The sequence below is a fragment of the Scatophagus argus genome, chromosome 1, assembly GCF_020382885.2.
Source record: "Scatophagus argus isolate fScaArg1 chromosome 1, fScaArg1.pri, whole genome shotgun sequence".
NCBI lineage: Eukaryota > Metazoa > Chordata > Actinopteri > Scatophagidae > Scatophagus > Scatophagus argus.
The window spans coordinates 28,736,476-28,755,398 of NC_058493.1; the positions used below are offsets into that span (position 1 = coordinate 28,736,476).

Genomic DNA, 18,923 nt, shown 5'->3' on the forward strand with positions numbered 1-18,923 from the left:
TTTACAGGTAGCTGCTTTTGGTTTTGGTTTTTGGCCATGTGCTTGTATTATCTGTAAAGCCTTATTTACTTAAATAAAATGTACCGATAATGTAAATTTGATCCCATTGGTTTGTGAAGGAAGGGGGTATAGTCAGCTTTGTGGTTTTGGCATATAAAAATATAGAAATGACTTGACGTCTTTGTACACAAATGTTGTATTACATTAAAGAACGACTTCCTCATATGCTAGTTCTTCACAGCGTTAGCTTCCCTTTGGTTTTGCTAACTTAGTTTAGCATAGTGTAAAGATAAAGATTGGGATGTCACTGCTCATGAAACAACACATTTACCTTTTCAAAGTGATTAGCAGAGCAATGCGTGTTAATTAGTGAGCTTTTGAGGGTTTTTTTTAAGTCAGACTCGCCATTTCCCGTTTCGTCTTAGTGCTAACTAGCTTAGCTTCATTGTGACAGGTACTCTCATTTCATTCTCTCAAGAAAGGTAACGCTCCCAAATTACTTCCAAAAATGTTTAATTATCTTTAACACAAACCATATTTTCTCCATTTTAAGCCCGTATTCCAAAAGAAATCCTTGAAATTCCTTCCCGGTGGTTTTGTCAACAGTCTGAGATTTCATACACAAACTTTAAGTGCATTTCTATGCGTTCATCTGCTCCTCCACTTTGCTCTTACAGACCGAGAAACAGAGAATCAAAGAAGGTAAAGTTGTTTTGTTTCAGCTCCAGGGTTTCTAACAAAAAGGTGCTGTAGATTTCAATGTATAACAGACTTGTAGCCAAGAATTCAACATTTAGTTTTACACCCACACTTAAGTGCCTAACAATGTCATACAACTTTAACTGCACCTCATTAAAGAAGACGCTGAGGAAAAACACAGAGTAATCGATTGGACTGTGGCTACTCTTGATACACAAATCCGAAACATGTTTCGGTTAGCTGGGAGTTTAAACACTGAAATACAGTCAGATTTCATAAAAAGCCTCAACGTATTCACATCGTTCAAAACAATGGCATCAAATTGAAAGACTGAATATTTCTAATCTGATCTGGATGGTTTCTAAATGTTCAAAACTCTTTCTACAACAATCCTACTGGGCTAGATGAAGAGAGAGACATGCTTTACCTAAAGTGACCACAAGATGTCAGCCTTTCACTATTTCTAAGCACGGAGCTGGAGAAACGCTGTCTCCACCCTCAGATGGGAACACTGGGTCCAGCTCCTCCGACTGGTTCTACAATACTGTACATTTCTAAGCACAACGTTAACAAAATGTGACAGGTCTAAATCCCCATCCTCCTCTGTGAGACTAAAAACAAAGGCTGTGTTCAGCGCTCAGGCGGCTCATTATGGGAAATGCAGCACATATTCCAGTTCTTAAAAAGGATGAGCACACAAGCGGTTATTAAATTTTCTGCAGAGGATAAAACAATAAATTATAAAGCTAGAAAAACGCTTATTTAAAATGAGCTCGATTGGTTTCAGTGTGTACAATCAGCAGTGAGCCAGCTCACCATGTCCGAGGCCTGGTGTTCAGTCCGACACCTGACAGCCGCTCTATGTGCCCACGTTGTGCCCAACGACATCACTTCCTCTGTTGTTGTGCAGGGCTTAACATCACCAGCGTCCACAGCAGAACTGAAGCTGATCCGAATAAGGCATCCAGACATTAGTACAAAAAATAAAACCGGAACTCTGCTAGCAAACATTTTACAAAGGCTGACCAGGCAACATTTTGTTCTCTGACGAAATGTTACAAAACTACAAAAACGTTTTTTATTGTAAAAGGTGATGCCTCAGAGACGCCCGCTTTCCCAGTCCTCTTCCCTGCAGGAAAATACCATCAGATTGACCTCCCAGGTGATTCAGGCTTTTTTCAGTCAAACAGGAAACAGTGCAGCTGCTCCAGAGTCTTAACGCCGTCTCATCAGTCAGCTTATCTGTGTCTGTGTTAAAGTAATTAGATAATGAAACTGTTTCACTTCATGCTATGCTGGTATTTGTGATTTCTCTGCAACCGAAACCACATTCAGCTGGTTTGCACTGCGTTCCACATCCGTACAATCTGGGAGCAACTGATTAATACAAAAGGGACAAATTTAACTTGAGTTTGACTCAGAAACAATCTTACACCTCCCAGAATGCAACTCAGCAGAATCTTTCATTAGACCCTCCCTGCTTGGAAAACACTTCAGACTTGTAAAGATTTATAGATCTGTAGCCCACCTTGAGACAGAACCTCCACTCAAAGACACCAGTTTGACTGAAGAGACACGTCACACTAAAGGCCAGATGCAACACTGGCCAGGCCTGCTTTGGCAAATTCCACACAGCTCAGTCAAATTTAACTGGTTTATCGATTCATTTCCAAGCCATGAGAGCAGCTTGAAAACGTTTACTCACAGCCCACCACCCAGTGGATTCTTGCTAAATATAAATTGAGAGATTAGTGAATTTTGTGAGATTTAAGCTGTATTTTTGGCTTCATATTTCTGCAAACAGAACCTCAGCCTGTACAAATTAAACCAACAAGAAGAAACATGGTGGTGATTTCCTCATGTTGTCAAACATGCAGGCGTCATCCCTCTTCACGCACCCACTCAGAGGTCTTCGCTGGTTTTAGTCCAGTTAAACTGTGAGTGTGTTTCTGAGACACTAAATCAGTACAGAACTTGCTGCTCAGAGCCAATCAGCGAGTTCACTCAACTTTGACTTCTACAAACCTGATATCGAGTCACACTGTGTTAAACGATTATGGAAATGATTTTTAAGCAATCGTTGTTTGACATCGATAGTCTGACTGATAAATCACACTCCTGTGGTTCTTCACCGAAACACAAACAACAAAGCTGACCTTTACAGAACCTGTTCAGAGCCACTTCCTGCCACAGACACATAATCAATAAACTGCTTTCATAAAGTTTCTGGAGCTTGGGTTTCCTCTGAGGCTTCAGTCTTAACCTGCTTTGGGTTCCTGTTGGTGGTCAAAGCTGAGGCCTGCTCCAGGAGCTGGACCAGGTACGTGTCCTCAGCCCTCTCTGCTGCAGACAGACTCTCAGACGGAGTCAGGCCCGAGGCCAGCGAGGCCACTTGGGCCGTGGGGGCCGACAGAGTCCGTGGGACCTTGCAGGAGGATTGGTCGGCAGTGACAGCTGAGCGAGTGGCCGCCGAGGAGTCGTCTGTGGAGGCCAGCGAGACCACATCTGCATCCTCCCCCTCCCCCTCCTGATCAGGTGGTGAGGAGTGCCCCACCGCGACCGCTGCTTGACTCCCTGGAGGCTGGTAAGGCGGAGGACCCATCAGTGGGGAGCCGTCGGGCGTAAGCGGGGCCTGGCTGTGGATGATGATGGGGTCTGGTGAAGGCAATGGGGCCTCATCCTCGTCCACAGCATCCAGATCCCTGGGGTCCTTGGAGGGGCTCTGGTCTGGGGAGATTGAGTCAGGCTGGTGGGAGATGATGTGGAGGCTCAGACTTTCTCTGGGGAACCCGCTGGCTGAGGACGGCTTCCCTCTGGAGGGCTGAACTGGACTCAACAGCACCGGCAGCTCCTGACCCAGAGGCTTGCGAGGCAACTCCTCAGGCTTCCCTGAGAACAGAACAGAGAGAATCTGAAGAATACAAAGGAGAGGTTCTTTTTAGATTACTTTAAGAGACAGAAGGAGTCCTGTTGTCTTTTTGTCCTTCAGTGCGTATGGAGGATGTAGCCACGCTGGACAGACTCGGGTTGGTCACTGCTGAAGCCTTTCAGTGCCGAGTGCAGCTGCGTACCTGGAGGAGGAAGGTCCAGCTTCATCTTCCTCAGTTCAGTCATGGAGGCTTGAAGCTGCTCGATGATGACGTCGTCGCTGTAGAAGAAAGTCTGAGCGATCCGCTCCTGCAGGAACTCCCTGAGCTCCTCCAGAGACATCTTCAGCAGACGCTCTGCACACACACGTTCATACATTAAAGTCACTCAAACACATCGTCGGACTGAGATAAAAACAGACACAAATGTGTGATACACTCATAGTGGACACCACAGACTGTTTGAAATGACATTTAACCCACCCAGGAGGACCAACTCAAGATCTAAGCCAGCACTTTGGCCACGGTCGGCGCCTTGATGTTTGAATATGTGGGGTCTCGTTGTGACCGTGAGCTTGTGAGGCCATGAAGCAGTCCAGCTCATAAGCCGCAATAATTATTTTATGCTCAGCTAAGCTAACCTGGCAGCCGTTTTATATCTAGACATGAGAGTGGTATCCATCTTGTCCCTTAACTCTTGGAACTGTCCCTTTAATGTGTTGAAGAAGTGTTAAAAATGGCACAAGAATTTGGATAATTTGTGGCTTTAAGGCAACCACTGATTGGCAGGCATTAAGAAGCAGCTGAAAATCATCAAAATGACTTAATTCCAGTGGATGTAGAAGCTGACTCGATAATGACTAGTCTGAATGTGGTGAACTGTTGTCGTCTCCTTACTCTTGTGTATCTTCAGGATGGTGTAGGACATGGCGGTGAGGAGCCGCTCCCCCTCCAGGATGAAAATGTCCCACAGACGAAGGGTCAGCGTGAACGGCGTCTGCAGGAACACCACAGGTCATCCAATCACCGTGAGTCATTTCAGTCTGCTTACGCCAGCCCCCCCACCCACCGGCCGGAGTCAGGAGGTCTGTTTGGTTCCGTCCCAGACCTCAGAGGCCCTCGGGCCCCTCGCAGCCGAGCGACTCAGCGGGACAGAGAAGTGCTGACAGCGGCCGAACGCTGCCAGACCACCACCACAGGATTGTGGGCACGCATGGAGGAGACTAATAGCAGTTTAGCTTAACAGCTCTTAATGCTCTCCTCTAATGCAATGTCACAGAGCTCCAGTATCAGCAGGATTTTTTAAAGCTGAAATCATGTAAAATTAGCTTTCAAAAGCCGAACTTCTGAGAAATAACTCGCTGCTGTGTTCTTCGGTTGCACGTCCCAGAGGTGAACCAAACAGAGATGAATTCTGAGGGCAGAGTTTGAGTTTCTGAGGGCTTTTCTTGGTGGTGGAAAGTGCTGCTAATGTTAACCATCCAACTCATCCAAACTAACTGGAAACGTAAAACAACCACAACTTCTCACATGCACACAGCAAAGGGCACATTTAAGCACACGTGCATGTTGCCTGTTAATGGACTGACTTGTGAAAACTGGACAGTGCAGATGTGAAGTCAGACTGAAATTAAACTCGCGTTAGCTCGAGTTACGGATGACGTTCTCTTCAGAAGACGAGACGAAGAAGCTGACGCCAGGCCTGACGAGCTGCTCTGGACTTCAGCTCGAGCGTTACGTTAAACGTCATGTGATTCTGTCACATCGAGAGTGAGACAGGATGTCCAGCAGGTTGCTCACCCTGTCTATGAAGCACTGTAGGAACCACTTGGTGCTGTAAATCCCTGTAGACATCTGCTCTCTGTCCTGGAAAGACAGACAGGAAGACAATCAGCAAACACAGCGAATGTCCCTGCGCCCTCATGTTCTCGTATGAAAGCCTCGTGTTACTGTCATCTCACCAGATGCTTCTTCAGCTTGGGGATGAGTTTGGAAATAATCTGATCGTGATGCGCCTGGAATCGCTGAAGTTTTGGGAAGCCGGGAACAAAAAATCCTTCAAGAGGACAAAAGAGGAGGGAGAAGCTTTTTAATCCTTCTTAATACGAAATGAAGCTGTTACACCACCTCAACACTCATTTCCTTCTGTGAGCAGCGCTGCGTCCTGAACAGGAGCGACGTCTCACCGTGCATGGCGTGCTTCTGATTGGTCAGCAGCTGTGACAGGGCCCAGAAGGCATCTTCCTCGTTCATGTACATCAGCAGCAGGGCGGCGATCTGACTCATCCCCTGGCAGTAGCTCACCTCCTGCAGGCAGCAGCACAAAGTGAAGGACGATCACGTTAACCCCGACGAGCCCGGCTGGACTCTGGCACTAACATTTAGTCATCTCATAGGAACAAAACGTGCGACACGGAAACCTCCGCGATGTGTTTGTCCCTCTGCACGCCGTGCAGCTCCCTGTAGCACCAGGTACGCAGCACATGCATTTTTACACCTCCGTTTCAGTCCATGTGTGTTCAGGCTCAAATCAGTAGTGACTGACGGAGAGCTTCGTCACCTGAGGCTCAGTATCATCCAAACCCATGAGCTCGTGGTGGACTACAGAGCTGCAAATATGCACGATGCTGCCACCTGCAGTCAACACTCTGTTATGCAGAAACTGTTTCCACCAGCTGAGGATTTAGAAATGATAAGAAAGTCCCGCCTTGCGCCCCTAAACAGGCTGGGATTCACATACATGAGCCTCGCATCAGCTGGCTTTGACCGTCCAAACCAAACAAACGTAACACACATTGAAGTGTGAGTCCCTGCTCTCCTCAGGACAAGAAAACTCAAAGCAGTTAAACTGGTGTGTCAGTGTTTCCACGAAGCACAAGCAGCCACTTACCGTGTTGTAGACCGAATAAGCAGAGAGGACGTGGAAGAGCGACTGCTGCCTGCAGGGAGGAGGAGAAGGAAAGGAAATGAGGAGGGGGAGGGAGGAGAAGAGCTTCTGTGACTTATTAAGACGTTTCCCAACCATACCGACGGGAGTCCAAAGCAAGTTTAACAGGATTTACTACGTGGTCCACGTTTTGTCATGGCTCATGCTGATTATTAGCAATCAAGGAGACTGATGGCCAATATTTAGAATAACAGATTGTACTGCCCAACAGGAGGTCTCACTCTGCACTGTTTCAACTGGACCAGACTCACACAAACAAACCCTCTGATCAAAGTTAACACAGAAAAACACAGAGAACATTAGAGAGGGAGAACATTAGAGAGCAAGAACATTACAGATGGAGAACATTAGAGAGGGAGAACATTAGAGAGGGAGAACATTAGAGAGGGAGAACATTAGAGAGGGAGAACATTACAGATGGAGAACATTAGAGAGGGAGAACATTAGAGAGGGAGAACATTACAGATGGAGAACATTAGAGGAAGAACATTACAGACGGAGAACATTACAGATGGAGAACGCAGCTCTGCAGCACCAATGCTGCCTTCTGTCACTATAAAAAGGTTCATTTTTGCAGGTCCACTGAACTTGTATTGAATATTGAACCGTTTGGTCCAGACTTTCCACTCCTGAACAGGCCTGCGGTCTGTGAAACAGCCGCTGACATCAGCCTGTGATGGGATCAGGTTCCACGTTCTCTCACACTCAGTTCACGCTGAGGTCGCCAAATCAAAGTCTCCACTGCAGCTTGTGCTTCTAACAGGACGAAAAACCTTCTTCTGCGACCTGGACACAAACCATGTGATATCAGCGCGTGGACCAGACGTCCATCTGCTGCAGTCTCTTTACGACTTCAACGTCAGCAAAAAAACTGTTCGCTGAAGCGGGCCAGAACTTTTCACCCTGATGAAAATCAGTCACAGATGGAGAATGTGAGTGAAAAGTGATGCAGCTGAACGCCGTCAGACTTACTTGACTCCAAAGCGATCCATGAACATGATGTGGTTTCTAAAGGTCCTGTTGATGTCCAGGTCGATCTGTTTGATCTCAGACGAGTACAGTCTGGCCTGCTCCTTCATTTTCTGAACACAAACAGAAGAGCTTTAATCCACTAGTAAAGACATATTGTGACTAAAATAAAAACTTTACTTTATTTAAAAATGTGTCATAATTCCAGACTTTAGGACAAAAAGATCAATACTGTTCACATAAAAGCAAGACACCTGGAGAGCAGTTCAAACTACTGTGGTATGAAGACGTAAAGACGCCAGCAGGAGGCATCCAGATGTTCTCACGTCGTCTGTCGTCACATGTTGGTTTAATCAGCTGTAAGCCCCACACCAATCACAGTAATACACAATAATAAAGTAATTTAACTGCTTCATTTGGAAGCAAATGGATGCAGTTCAAAATTATCGACATCGATATTATTAAATTTTATTCCACAGAAGATAAAATAAAAACCACAATGCACCAAATAATGTATACAATCCATGAAACTGTCTGACTTCATCTGCTCGTTAATCCAGTCCACTTTGGTGAAAAGCTGTTGTGTGCGGATTAATCTGACTGGGTGTTATGATGGCCAAGAGGATAAAAACATGTCGGTTCAGAAATCACATTTAAGTGTTCATCTGCCAGCTAATCAGACAAATTTACAAATGAGACGTCAGCTCGGCTGTTCAGCACGGCAGCTAATTCGACCTTCATACGCAGTCTCAGCAGTTACATATACTTTAAATCACTTTGTACAAATTACTCTGGTACAGATATTTTTGAAGCTTCTCAGTCAATCTCATCTCCTCTATCTAATCTTTTCTTGGTGCTGGGAAAATGCTTCTCTCGCACTTTTTGTAATCACGGAGGACATACTTTGTCTTTTCAAAGGGGCGTCCTGCAGGCCGGACGACACTGTGAGGTACACACACCTCGTATTTGCCCTCGTTGTCCCTCTTAGTGGCCTCCACGTCCAGCATCAGCGCCCAGGCCCGACCCCGGAGCTGCAGGGGAATGCCCTTATACACCCGCTTCACCATCTGACAGCAGAGCACAGAAAACACAAACAGTGGGTGAATAAAGAGCCTGGAGGTTTAGAGGCTGTGAAGTGTGAGTCACCGGAAAGTTTAACCGCCTACGGTTCGCCTACGACAACATTCACAGGAACAAAGCTAAAGTTTTTCACATTTCAAACATGTTCAGTGAGCACACGGTGCAGCAGGATGAAACATTAACAACAGCATGTAGGCTGCAAGAGTTTGAAATGTTTGACGTAAACACTCAGAAATCCCAAAGACAACTAAAGTTGACTCTGTTGCTTCTCTGAAGCGAGCAAGATCAACAACCGCTAGCAAACTTAGCCAGTTAGCTGCAGGTTTATAACCTGTACGTTTGTTATGGAGTGTGCTGTGCGATCCTCTGACCCGCACCGCAGAGGCTGGAGCTGCAGGTTTCATCCAACGACTGGAAATAAGGTTACTGAGGTCAGTGACACTGAACCAAAAGCAGGAGCTAAAACCGGCTGAAACACTCTGCGAAGCCTCCCATTCACACTGCATGTCAACGTGTAGCCGTCCTGACTGGATATTTTTCAGTGTGAAACTGCTCAGTGTGGGTGGAGGTTTTCCCCCTCCAATTATCTCGTAGTCTGACTCATATTTTAGGGATTACGTGAAGCTCTGATCCAGAGTTTTTCATGAGTGAGCACATCCTGTAGGGATTCAGTGTCCTGCTGCAGTAAACTAAACACTGTGCGGTTCATTCGATGAGCTCACACTTACACGATGCCCTCGACCACACAGAAACCAGCTTCACATACTCGTCAATGATCTGAACTGTGCAGCGGTAAATGAGAATAAATGAGCCCTGGTGCCCGTCACCCACCCTGTCGCTGCTCTTGTATTTATCCCACTTCTTCGCCATCTTCAGCCACTTCTCTGCTCGCTCGACCTCCAGCTGCTTCCGCTGTGAGGAGGACAGAAGCTGGTGAACACGACTGACAGGCTTTTCTCACCACTCCGAGTGCAGTCCACTCACGTCTCGGCACCACGGCCCTTAAACTTCCTGACATGTTCAACTTTACCTTTTCCTCGTGAGCGCTCGGAGCAGGCAACTCATCCGCACTGGAAAACATACAACAGAATGAAGCATCGGGTTGAGAAGTGAAGGAAGGACGCAAAAAATGGAGAAAGAAAGAAAGAAACAAAGAGACGGCAGACTTACTGCATGAAGCCGAAGCGGTCGATGACTTTGTAGATGCTGTAGTCAGCATCTTCCCAGGGGTCGATCTCCACCCCACCCTGCCTGCCCTGGAGACACAAACACACACAAACTTACACTATGTAGACAAAAGTATCCAGACAGCCCTCTTCATGGGTCTGTTCCTCAGGGTTTGGGCTCGGCCCCTGACTTCCAGTGAAGGGAAATCTTAATGCTTCAGCACACCAAGACATTTTGGACAATGCTATGCTTCCAACTTTGAGATTGTGAGCCAGGCCTTTTGGTCCAACATCAGTGTGTGACCTCACAAATGCTCTACTGCATGAATGGGCACAAATTCCCACAGAAACACTCCAACATGTTGTGGAAAGCCTTCACAGAAGAGTGGAAGCTGTTAGAGCTGCAAAGCTGTCTGTGTGTTTAGACTGAGACGTCATTAAAGTCCCTGTTGGTGTGATGGACAGCTGTACCAGTACTTTTGTCCATACAGTATATTCCTATCGACAGAAACAGAAAAATAAATAATAAACAACTATGAGTTGAACTGAACCTTCCACTAAAAGTAACACCTGCTCCCAAAACTAACTTATGTAAAATCATTTTTATGACTGGTACTGCAGCCAGCCACCAGGGGGCGATCCAGATGTGTGGCTTCACTTCTGGGGAGGTCACATGTCCATCCTTACATACAGCAAATGATTTCGGTCTTGAGCTATGCTTCGGCTCCATCCATCCAGTAGTTGTCTGAATGTCTGGGTGGAGGTGGTGGTGGTGTTGGAGCAAACACCCTACCGACTGTGTCGTGTGTACACACCGCGAGAACAGCTGAACAGTAACATTTGTGCAGATTCACAGGAGGTCTGACACTGTCAAACACCGAATGAGTCCAGCGGTGACGGTTTGCGCGAAAGGATTCGCTCATCCTCAACAAGTCGAGCTGTGGTAGCAACTAAAACTCTCCAACCCAAACCCAAACACACACTCAGAACCTGCAGTAAGCAGCACAGAGTTTAGGCCTAACGTTTGTATCACGGAAAATCCATTTAGGCTCCAATCTGGTCCCAGTGTTGACATAACACAGAGGGGACTAATCCTCCGGCCGCCTACCGGAGAGGCTTCTCGCCGCGCTCTCAACAGCAACACTGCTGGTTGGCTGCACGTCTGGAAGCCAGCCAATCAGCGTCCTGCTCGCAGCGAAGCGAGAGCGGGTCACACGGAAAGCGAACGGCTTCATCGAGCTTGAGTCGGCGCAGCGAGTGATGTCAGTGTCATGGCAGCGAGAGGACTAAAAATACTTTCTCACTGAGGGAGTTTGGGGGGCAGAGACACAGAGAGCTACAGGAAGACATCAGAGGAAGAGACTGAACGCTTTTTACCGAGCTCAGACGTCTGCAGGCTTTGATGGCCGTCTGTGCTGATGGTACGCCATCCTTCTCCAGTATCAGAGCTAAACATCAAAACTGTCAGGTACCGAAGGTCGGCTTCAAACATGTGGTCGGATTACGGACGAGCCGTCAGTGACGCGTGGACGGGTGTCAAAACGCGGACAACCTGGCAGCATCTCGATGTGCGCCAGCTGTTCAGGATGCAGTCAGTCTTACTCCCCAGATCAGTCATCATCAGAATCAGAATCAGAATCAGAATTCCTTTATTAATCCCTGGAGGGAAATTCTTGAAGTGAGAAAGATCGGGAGCGTCTGTAACAGGCTGCACACGTATCGACGCATGCGCACTGTATGATCATCAGCCACAGACACAAATAAAGCTGGACTCTGCGTCTCCATTGTGGATTTGGATGCAGCACTGAAGGCAGGTCCCCGGTTCATTTCTGTGAAACACGTGAAGCCAAAAGCATTTTGGCCTTCAGTCTGCTTCAGCAGGAAGTCAGAGAGCAGGATGCGTCAGGGCGGTTAGCTTGCATCAGAGACGTGAACCTGAACGTGTCTGTGGTGGGCTTTCACCCAGAGTTCTCCTGGGACAAGCAGCCCATCTGTTTCCAGCCCCGCTGCTCCTCCTCCTGCACTGTGCTGAACACGTGGCCCCAAACCAGCATCCCGGCACCGAGATCACGATGGCTGAGGGCCCGGGCCCTCAGCCAGCCAACCGGAGGTCGCTGTCAAGTCAATCTCTGCACAGTGTGTCACAGCTGTTGCTAAGGCTGGACAGATCAGCGGCCGCCTCGTCCCCTCAGACCCTCAGCCCACCCCCTCTGCTCCGAGCTGCTGAGCTAAATTTAACCTGTGGCTGCTGCCGTCTCCACCCCCCACTCATCTGCATCCACCCTGGATGTTTACAGACAGCTAATGTTCAGCGCCAAATACATTTGTAAGGAAATGTGATGCTGAGCAGTGATGTTTTCTATTAACATCATCTGGGAACAATCTCGCCACGCAGCGTGTGGCAGACGGACGCAGGAGGAAATAGATAACCGATTGATTGATTGATTGATGATCACAGTCAGACAGAAGACATCACGATGTCACAACGTCAGAAGTTTAGAGTTTTGGCTAAAAACGTGTTTGCTGAGTTCACAAGTGACCTTTGACCTCCAAAATCTGTGAGTCAAAGTGGACGTTTGTGCCAAATCTGAAGAACTTCTCTCAGGACATCCCTGAGATGCCACAGAACTACGTACGTTCACAAGTTCGTACGTATGAAGGTATGAAGGTACGGAAAACCCAGAATCCCCACGTCTCCGTCCACGTCTGTGGTTGGCACGAAGGCGTAAAGGAAGGAGGTTTAGTTCTTTGAATGGTTAAGCACATATTTGTCAGTTTTCATGTTAGTTTCAGATTCATATATCTAACATATCTGGTCTTCATTCTCCCAACACATCGAACCACAGGCACAAACACGTTATTACACAGTGTGCTATTAATGCACTTTGGCAGCGAACTCACATCCACCCACACACACACACACACACACACACACACACACACCGTGTTGTCCTGCACACAAACCACACAGCACACGGACGAATTCACACGTCTGTCCATCTCAGTGTGCCAGTCGGTTTCTTTGAGCACATACACGTGTGAACACTCCATCCTACGGAGTAATGAAACTCGGCCAGATGATGTAAATCAGCCATAGCCGTGCCGTAAGATGCTGATGACAAATGTTATCGCTCAACAAAATGCTGATGACCAAGGCTGACATGATGAACAAGATCTTCAGAATAAAATGAAAGATAAATATCAGCATTCACACATTTATCATATCATATCATATCATATCATCATTGTCACATTTTAACTGAATCTAGAGCGAATTATCAAACAGTCTTCTGCTTCGATGCTGTGGAAAACCACACGAGCCATCTGGACCAAATAAAAGAAACTCAGCAAACAAACTCACCGTAGCATATTTCAAGATGATATCAGCACGTTCCTCTGCTATCAGAGTCTCAATGTCTTTCTTCATGTCAATATCTGCAGGTGGGGGAAAGAAGAACCGCATGAGCTGGAGAACAACAACAATAACAACAAGAACACAAAACGAGTTAGAAAAGAAAAAAGAGCCCAGCTGATAGATGTGGGCGACCGACAGGATGAGCTGGCAGTGCTGTGAAACTGAAGCACATTTTTCTTGTAATGACTTCATCACACAGAACAAACAGTTTTCACTTGTTGGTTTGTACGCTGCATGTTTTCATTGTGCTTGAAACGTAAAGAAATCATTACATGAAACAGAGCTGCAGAAGATCCACTTCCAGGAGAGTCGAAGAGTGAGGAAGGTCCGAGAACGTGACCAACCTAAATGAAGCTTAAAGCATGACGTCCACAAACCCCCAGTGGCTGAAAGTACATAACGCGTGTTTAATCGCAGGCTTTTCCTCGATGGTTTCAGCGAAAGATCTGGCAAACTTGACAGCATCTGTAAGTCCTGTTCCCACAGTGGCTAAGGACAATTTACCAGTCGCGATAAAAGGGACAAAGTGGGTGTGTTGGGTTGCCACAGGACGTTAGCTAACGTAGAACATGTGAGTGAATGGGAGTCTGTTGAGCCCGTGGCTACAGACAGCACTGTTCGTTAGCATCGTTATAGCAGGATGCAGGCACACATCTGTGATGTTGCCTATGAATGGTGGCAAAAGTTAAGCATGACTTAGGCTAGTCTGGACACGTGGCTTCTAGTCAGTCTGAATGGTTTTAAAGGGAGCAAACAGCTTTGGAACTGGGTTTTGAAATATGGTGCAAGGCCCCCACACCACCAGCCACCGGCCCCCACACCACCAGCCACCGGCCCCCACACCACCACCCACCGGCTCCCACACCACCACCCACCAGCCCCCACACCACCAGCTCCCACACCACCAGCCACCAGCTCCCACACCACCACCCACCAGCCCCCACACCACCAGCTCCCACACCACCAGCCACCAGCTCCCACACCACCACACACCGGCCCCCACACCACCGCGAGGCCTTGACAGGAAGCCACACTGTGTTGTGAGTTATGATTGGACCTTTAAAGGCACCGATTAGGATCAAGGAACTTTTATTGTCATACCAGCTCACATTTACATGCTTATGGTATGAAATTAGGACTCAGGTTCCGGGAGCAATGGGTAGGGTATTTTATAAAAATATGAAATGAAAAGTTGAATAAAAAAATAGAAATATAAGCTAAGTAAAAATAGAATATATAGGCTAAGAGCAGAGCAGACCATCCCTAGAGAATGATGATCTCAGTTTTTAGATTAACTAATATACAAAGCAGACAGTGCATGGCGTGGTATGATATCATATGGATCTGGGCCACTTTTGTGTCTTTTCAAACAATGCACATAATCCCAGCCAGAGCCCAAGCACCGTGGCTAAATCATCCCCAAACAAATCAGCGAGGGTATTAATCCTTCATCTACACCACACCGTACGGATCTACACCAGTGGCAGGACCCGGAGTGGTAATCTGGACACGCAAACCGTCTGGATTAAGAATGTGTGCGTAAAGATGGATTATGCAGTGAAAGTCTGTTGTTTCCAAAGCAGGAACAAAGAGGAACAAAGAGCTGTTATTTCTGCACTAAAGACGACTGATGGGTTCACTTCTAATCTGCACCCTTTGTTGGTTTAACGGTCGTCAGATTCAAGAGAATCAGGCTTCAGAGCCATGGCTAGAATTCATCCTCAATAAGCCTGATTTAAAAAGCCTCATCACTGATCATCTGAGTAATTAATCATCACCACAACCCTCAACAAACTGACCATCAGACGACAGCCAATCTGTTGCCAGTAACTAAACACTGCAACTGCACGCTTCTTAACAATGTGAAGTCTTGAAAATGTACAATAACACAATAAATGTGTGCTGGCTCTCAGCGTGAAACGCTACTAAAGTGAGTCAGAGTTCTGGTTTTGCAGCAGCATTAAGTTATCTCTCCAGTCTATTCTGTAGTCATTTCACTTCTGATTTTGGACAGACTGGGACACAAAACGTGTTGAAACACTGTTGCTGAAACTCGCAATCGGCCGTCGGCGGACGCGTTTGACGAGGAGATCGAGGACCACGTCTCTCATGACTGTCAGCTTTCAGCTGGGCCGACCCACAGTGCAAAGGGTTATTTAGGTCATTTACTTTTCTCTGCCCAGTTTATCGTTCTGTCCCACATGGCGAGTCTGAATGTGGGCTAACCAGGCTGAATAATTCAGAAGGGTGGAAGACGGCGATCCTGTCTGCTAGACGGTCAGTGACACGAATAAAGCAAAGTGAGGATGACGACGGCCTCCAGTGCTGCAAACTGATTATGATCTGCTGATTATTTTTCAATTAGTCTTTTACAAGTCAGAAAAGGAAGGGACGTATCAATCAGAAGTTCCCAGAGCTGAATGTGACGTCTTCAAATGTCTCATTCATCCTAAAGATGTCCAGCTTACAAGAATGTGAAACCGAAGAGAAGCAACAAACCAGAGCATATTGTTGGTTTTCATGTTAAATGACTTAAATGTTTAATGGACAACAGCAGTCAGGATTGTTGCTGAATCATCATCTTCATGGAAAGTCAAATCCTCCTTGTCCTAATAGTCCTCGCAGGGATCTGAAGTGCATATTGTTATCCAGACCACATCAAAAAGGTGATCCGATCCTGCTGAACTTTGCAGAAGCACCACTTCTATCACCGTGATGTGTGCAGCAAACATTCAGCAGCTGCCTGATTGTGACTGTTAAGTGATTATTTCAATAATTTGCCCACCTCTAACGAGCTAATGAGGCAGGATCTCAACAAACTAACATTTAATCCGTTGCGTTTATCTGCCACACTTCCTCCTCCTTAAAGGCACTCGTTCACGTTCCTCTTGAGGCTGGTAATCCTGAACAGACTTTGTTTTCAGTGGAGACTTTTAGTGTCCCATGAGACTCTAAAAGCTGCTGTTTTTCAGAGACTTTTCCAGCTTACGGGTCATTTGGACCTTCACAGATACTTGACATTCTCGTTGGATTTTAATTGTGTCAGCTAATGACTCTGAGGGCAAACGCTTTCAGACCAGGCCTGCAGAGGTTCACGTAGAAAAGGCTGAGGCTCACAGAAGCTTTAACTAAGAGCCGTCATCTGAAGCATATGGCAGCGGCTGCATGTGGTCAGCGCACTAAATCACACAGGAGCTCTGGCACGAGTCCCAGCATGGAGGGTGGAGGCCCAAAGTGGGGGAGAGCAGAGAGACTGGACGGCAGCTCCTAACGCTACCTGACTGAGGGACAGAGCGTCCTGAAGGCTCTGAGTGCTTTACAGCTGAACTTCAGGCTAAACCTTAAACTGCATCACACGCTGGGGACTTTTTCCAGCCGTGTGTTGCTGTGATTTATGGGCTGAAAGGGGGAAATGCTTCTTTCTTTGTTTTTGGACCACTGTGGGGTCAAGCTACAAATGTGCAAATGTGACACATGCCAGCGGCGAAGGGAAGCACACATGCTTCATTTTTACCAGTTGAAGCAGCTGAGATTCAGCGTCGTGTCAGGAGAAAAGCTTCCGAACTTCTTGAGCAGAACTGAAACTTAAAGTGGAAACAGACAGCTCACCCCACAGCGTTTTAAAGTGGTATGACTGGATGGCTTTCTGTCTTCCTCAGAGCAGCAACACAGGACAGAAGCGTGAGTTCAGTCAGCCATTCAGCAGAGCTTTCCATGAGTGCCGGCTGTCAAGGAAATGCGTGTGCATCAGAGAATCAAGCCGAGTTAATGTCAGCGACAACAAAGTCACAAAGTGAAAAACAAACGTCTAACGTTATCAGCTGCTTTTCCTGCTGAGCCTGGGGGTTTATGGAAGGTGTGGGTCGGGCCTGATCACAGTCTACAACTCATTATTTCCGTTTGCTCAAAGCGAGGGAAAACACCGTGCAGCCGTGGACACTATGGGCCTCGGTTCATGTGATTCACGCCAAGTTAAGGACTCGTGTGGGCTCCACCCGTGGAACTTTACAATCTGTCAAGCAACAAAGTCAGGGAAAACAAAAACTGTAAAAGAAAAGGTCAGCTTGGTGATACTAAACCGGTTCTGTCAGAACGTAATGAAATACACTCTCAAAGTTCAACCAACCAGGTCAGTTTGCTGGAGTCACCTGCTGTCACTTTGACCATCCATCCATCAAACCCATCAGTCTCTGGCCTTCACCATCAGCTGAACATCTGAAGATGACATCAGCTTGTGGTGGTTTGCTTGACCAATAGACACGAAAAGGCTTCATTCTATTTTTGTCAAGTACATTAAAGGTAACCAGTAGACACGACGGCCTCCACTGCGCATGTTTTAACTACTGAAGCACGTGCATTTGAAATTTCTACTGACTTTTTAAGAACTGTCTTTACAGATTTTGTTTAGTTCATCTACAAACTCAGCAGCAGCTGCAGTGTGTCCTCTTGGCACATTGGAGTTCAACAACTCCAATGTGTTACCGCAGCAGCAGCAGCAGCAGCTCTGAGCTCCCAGCAGGCCTGAACGCCGCTGCTGCCTTCACTGTTGCTCTCGGACGGACACGTACAGCCAGGCGGTGATGGCTGATGGATGCTGGTCCAGTCTGCCGACGGTTCCGACACTCTTCGCTCGGATCTGGACCTCAGCGACAGCTCAAAGTGTCCTTTTGTGGTGGTAAACAAACCCGGACCCTCCGGTACGAGGAGCCGCGACCCGAGACGGCGCTGCAGCCTGACGCCAGAAGCTTTTATTCTAATGAGAATAATAAACCAAAGCAAGAAAAAACGAAACACACAAAATGGGAATAAATAAGAGTGTAATTACCGTGTTTCTCGGCCGTATGTCTGCGCTATCCGTGCAGCGGCACAGCTCCGGCTCCTGTGGACATCCTCCGCGGAAAGTGCAGCTCCAGCAGAACAAACCACCGGGCTGACAACAATAGCCTCCCCCCGTCAATCCATAGCTTACCGTCAGACAGCGCTCACGCAAACTCACGCACACTCACGCACACACGGGGCGCAGCAGACGTACGGACGGAGCAGCTCCGCGTCCAGGACCCGAACAGCGGCGGCGGCACTGAGCAGGCGCCGCGGCGTGGCACCAGTCAGCAGCCGTGTGTGAGCTGTGAGACCCGGCCTTAAAGACACAGAGCCCCGACACACACACACACACACACACACACACACACACACACACACCTCAGCTCGCTTTTCTCCTGCCGCCCTCTGCTGGACAGACCTGCTGCTGCAGGGACTTGACAGGCTCCACACAGCAGCTTGCACAACCACACCTTCATGTAAAAATACGTGAGCGGGTATCACCTGTGAAAGGTACCTGGTGGAGGAAACAAGGCGCTGTTCGGACCTCCAGATGAGAAGCAAACCCGCCACATTCAGTCACGTGATCGTCAGCACACCTGAGACCGCAGATTTTTATTTCATTTTTTTGACGTAACACGGAAGATTCTTGGATATTTCCTTTTGCTGATTAAATGAATGAAAAAGTCAGGGTTACAGTGTGCTGAAGGAGCGTCCAGTTCAGCCAACAAAACTACTTTCTATTGGCTGTCGCTGCTGAAGCCTGCGTCCTCTTTTATTCCTTACATCCCTGTTGTGGTCATTTTCAGTCATTCTGCTTCCTGCAGAAGAGCCCGACTCGACTTTTGCATCCTGTGCCAACACCTTCAGTCCGGTTCACCTTTAGTCCGGTTCACCTTTGGTCCGGTTCACCTTTAGTCCGGTTCACCTTTGGTCCGGTTCACCTTTGGTCCGGTTCACCT

The 18,923-nt window shown here is 47.4% G+C and overlaps 1 protein-coding gene across 2 annotated transcripts; it reads right to left on the reverse strand.

Moving 5' to 3' along the window:
- Positions 1–476: 476 nt before the first annotated feature.
- LOC124063814 (USP6 N-terminal-like protein) lies at positions 477–18,549 on the reverse strand. 2 transcript variants are annotated; one of them, XM_046397865.1, is made up of 14 exons: positions 17,969–18,549; positions 13,090–13,163; positions 9,733–9,818; positions 9,593–9,632; positions 9,394–9,474; positions 8,442–8,549; positions 7,486–7,595; positions 6,457–6,505; positions 5,753–5,873; positions 5,528–5,622; positions 5,367–5,432; positions 4,464–4,563; positions 3,771–3,923; positions 477–3,588 (listed from the first exon to the last, which is right to left on the reverse strand). In XM_046397865.1, exons 2-14 carry the CDS (start codon positions 13,153–13,155, stop codon positions 2,915–2,917), a joined length of 1,749 nt encoding a protein of 582 aa, XP_046253821.1. In that variant the 5' UTR covers positions 13,156–13,163; positions 17,969–18,549; the 3' UTR covers positions 477–2,914. The 2 variants fall into 2 exon arrangements, with proteins under 2 accessions (XP_046253821.1, XP_046253829.1); XM_046397873.1 differs by lacking the exon at positions 17,969–18,549 and adding an exon at positions 13,416–13,501.
- Positions 18,550–18,923: the final 374 nt, after the last annotated feature.

Excerpts from the sequence above, each read along its gene's own strand:
- LOC124063814 (XM_046397865.1), bottom strand. The coding sequence starts at position 13,155 with ATGAAGAAAGACATTGAGACTCTGATAGCAGAGGAACGTGCTGATATC. Across the intron at positions 9,475-9,592 it reads CGAGCGCTCACGAGGAAAAG|CGGAAGCAGCTGGAGGTCGA; the intron begins GTAAAGTTGAAC and ends TCCTCCTCACAG. Across the intron at positions 6,506-7,485 it reads ATGGATCGCTTTGGAGTCAA|GCAGCAGTCGCTCTTCCACG; the intron begins GTAAGTCTGACG and ends TCCTCCCTGCAG.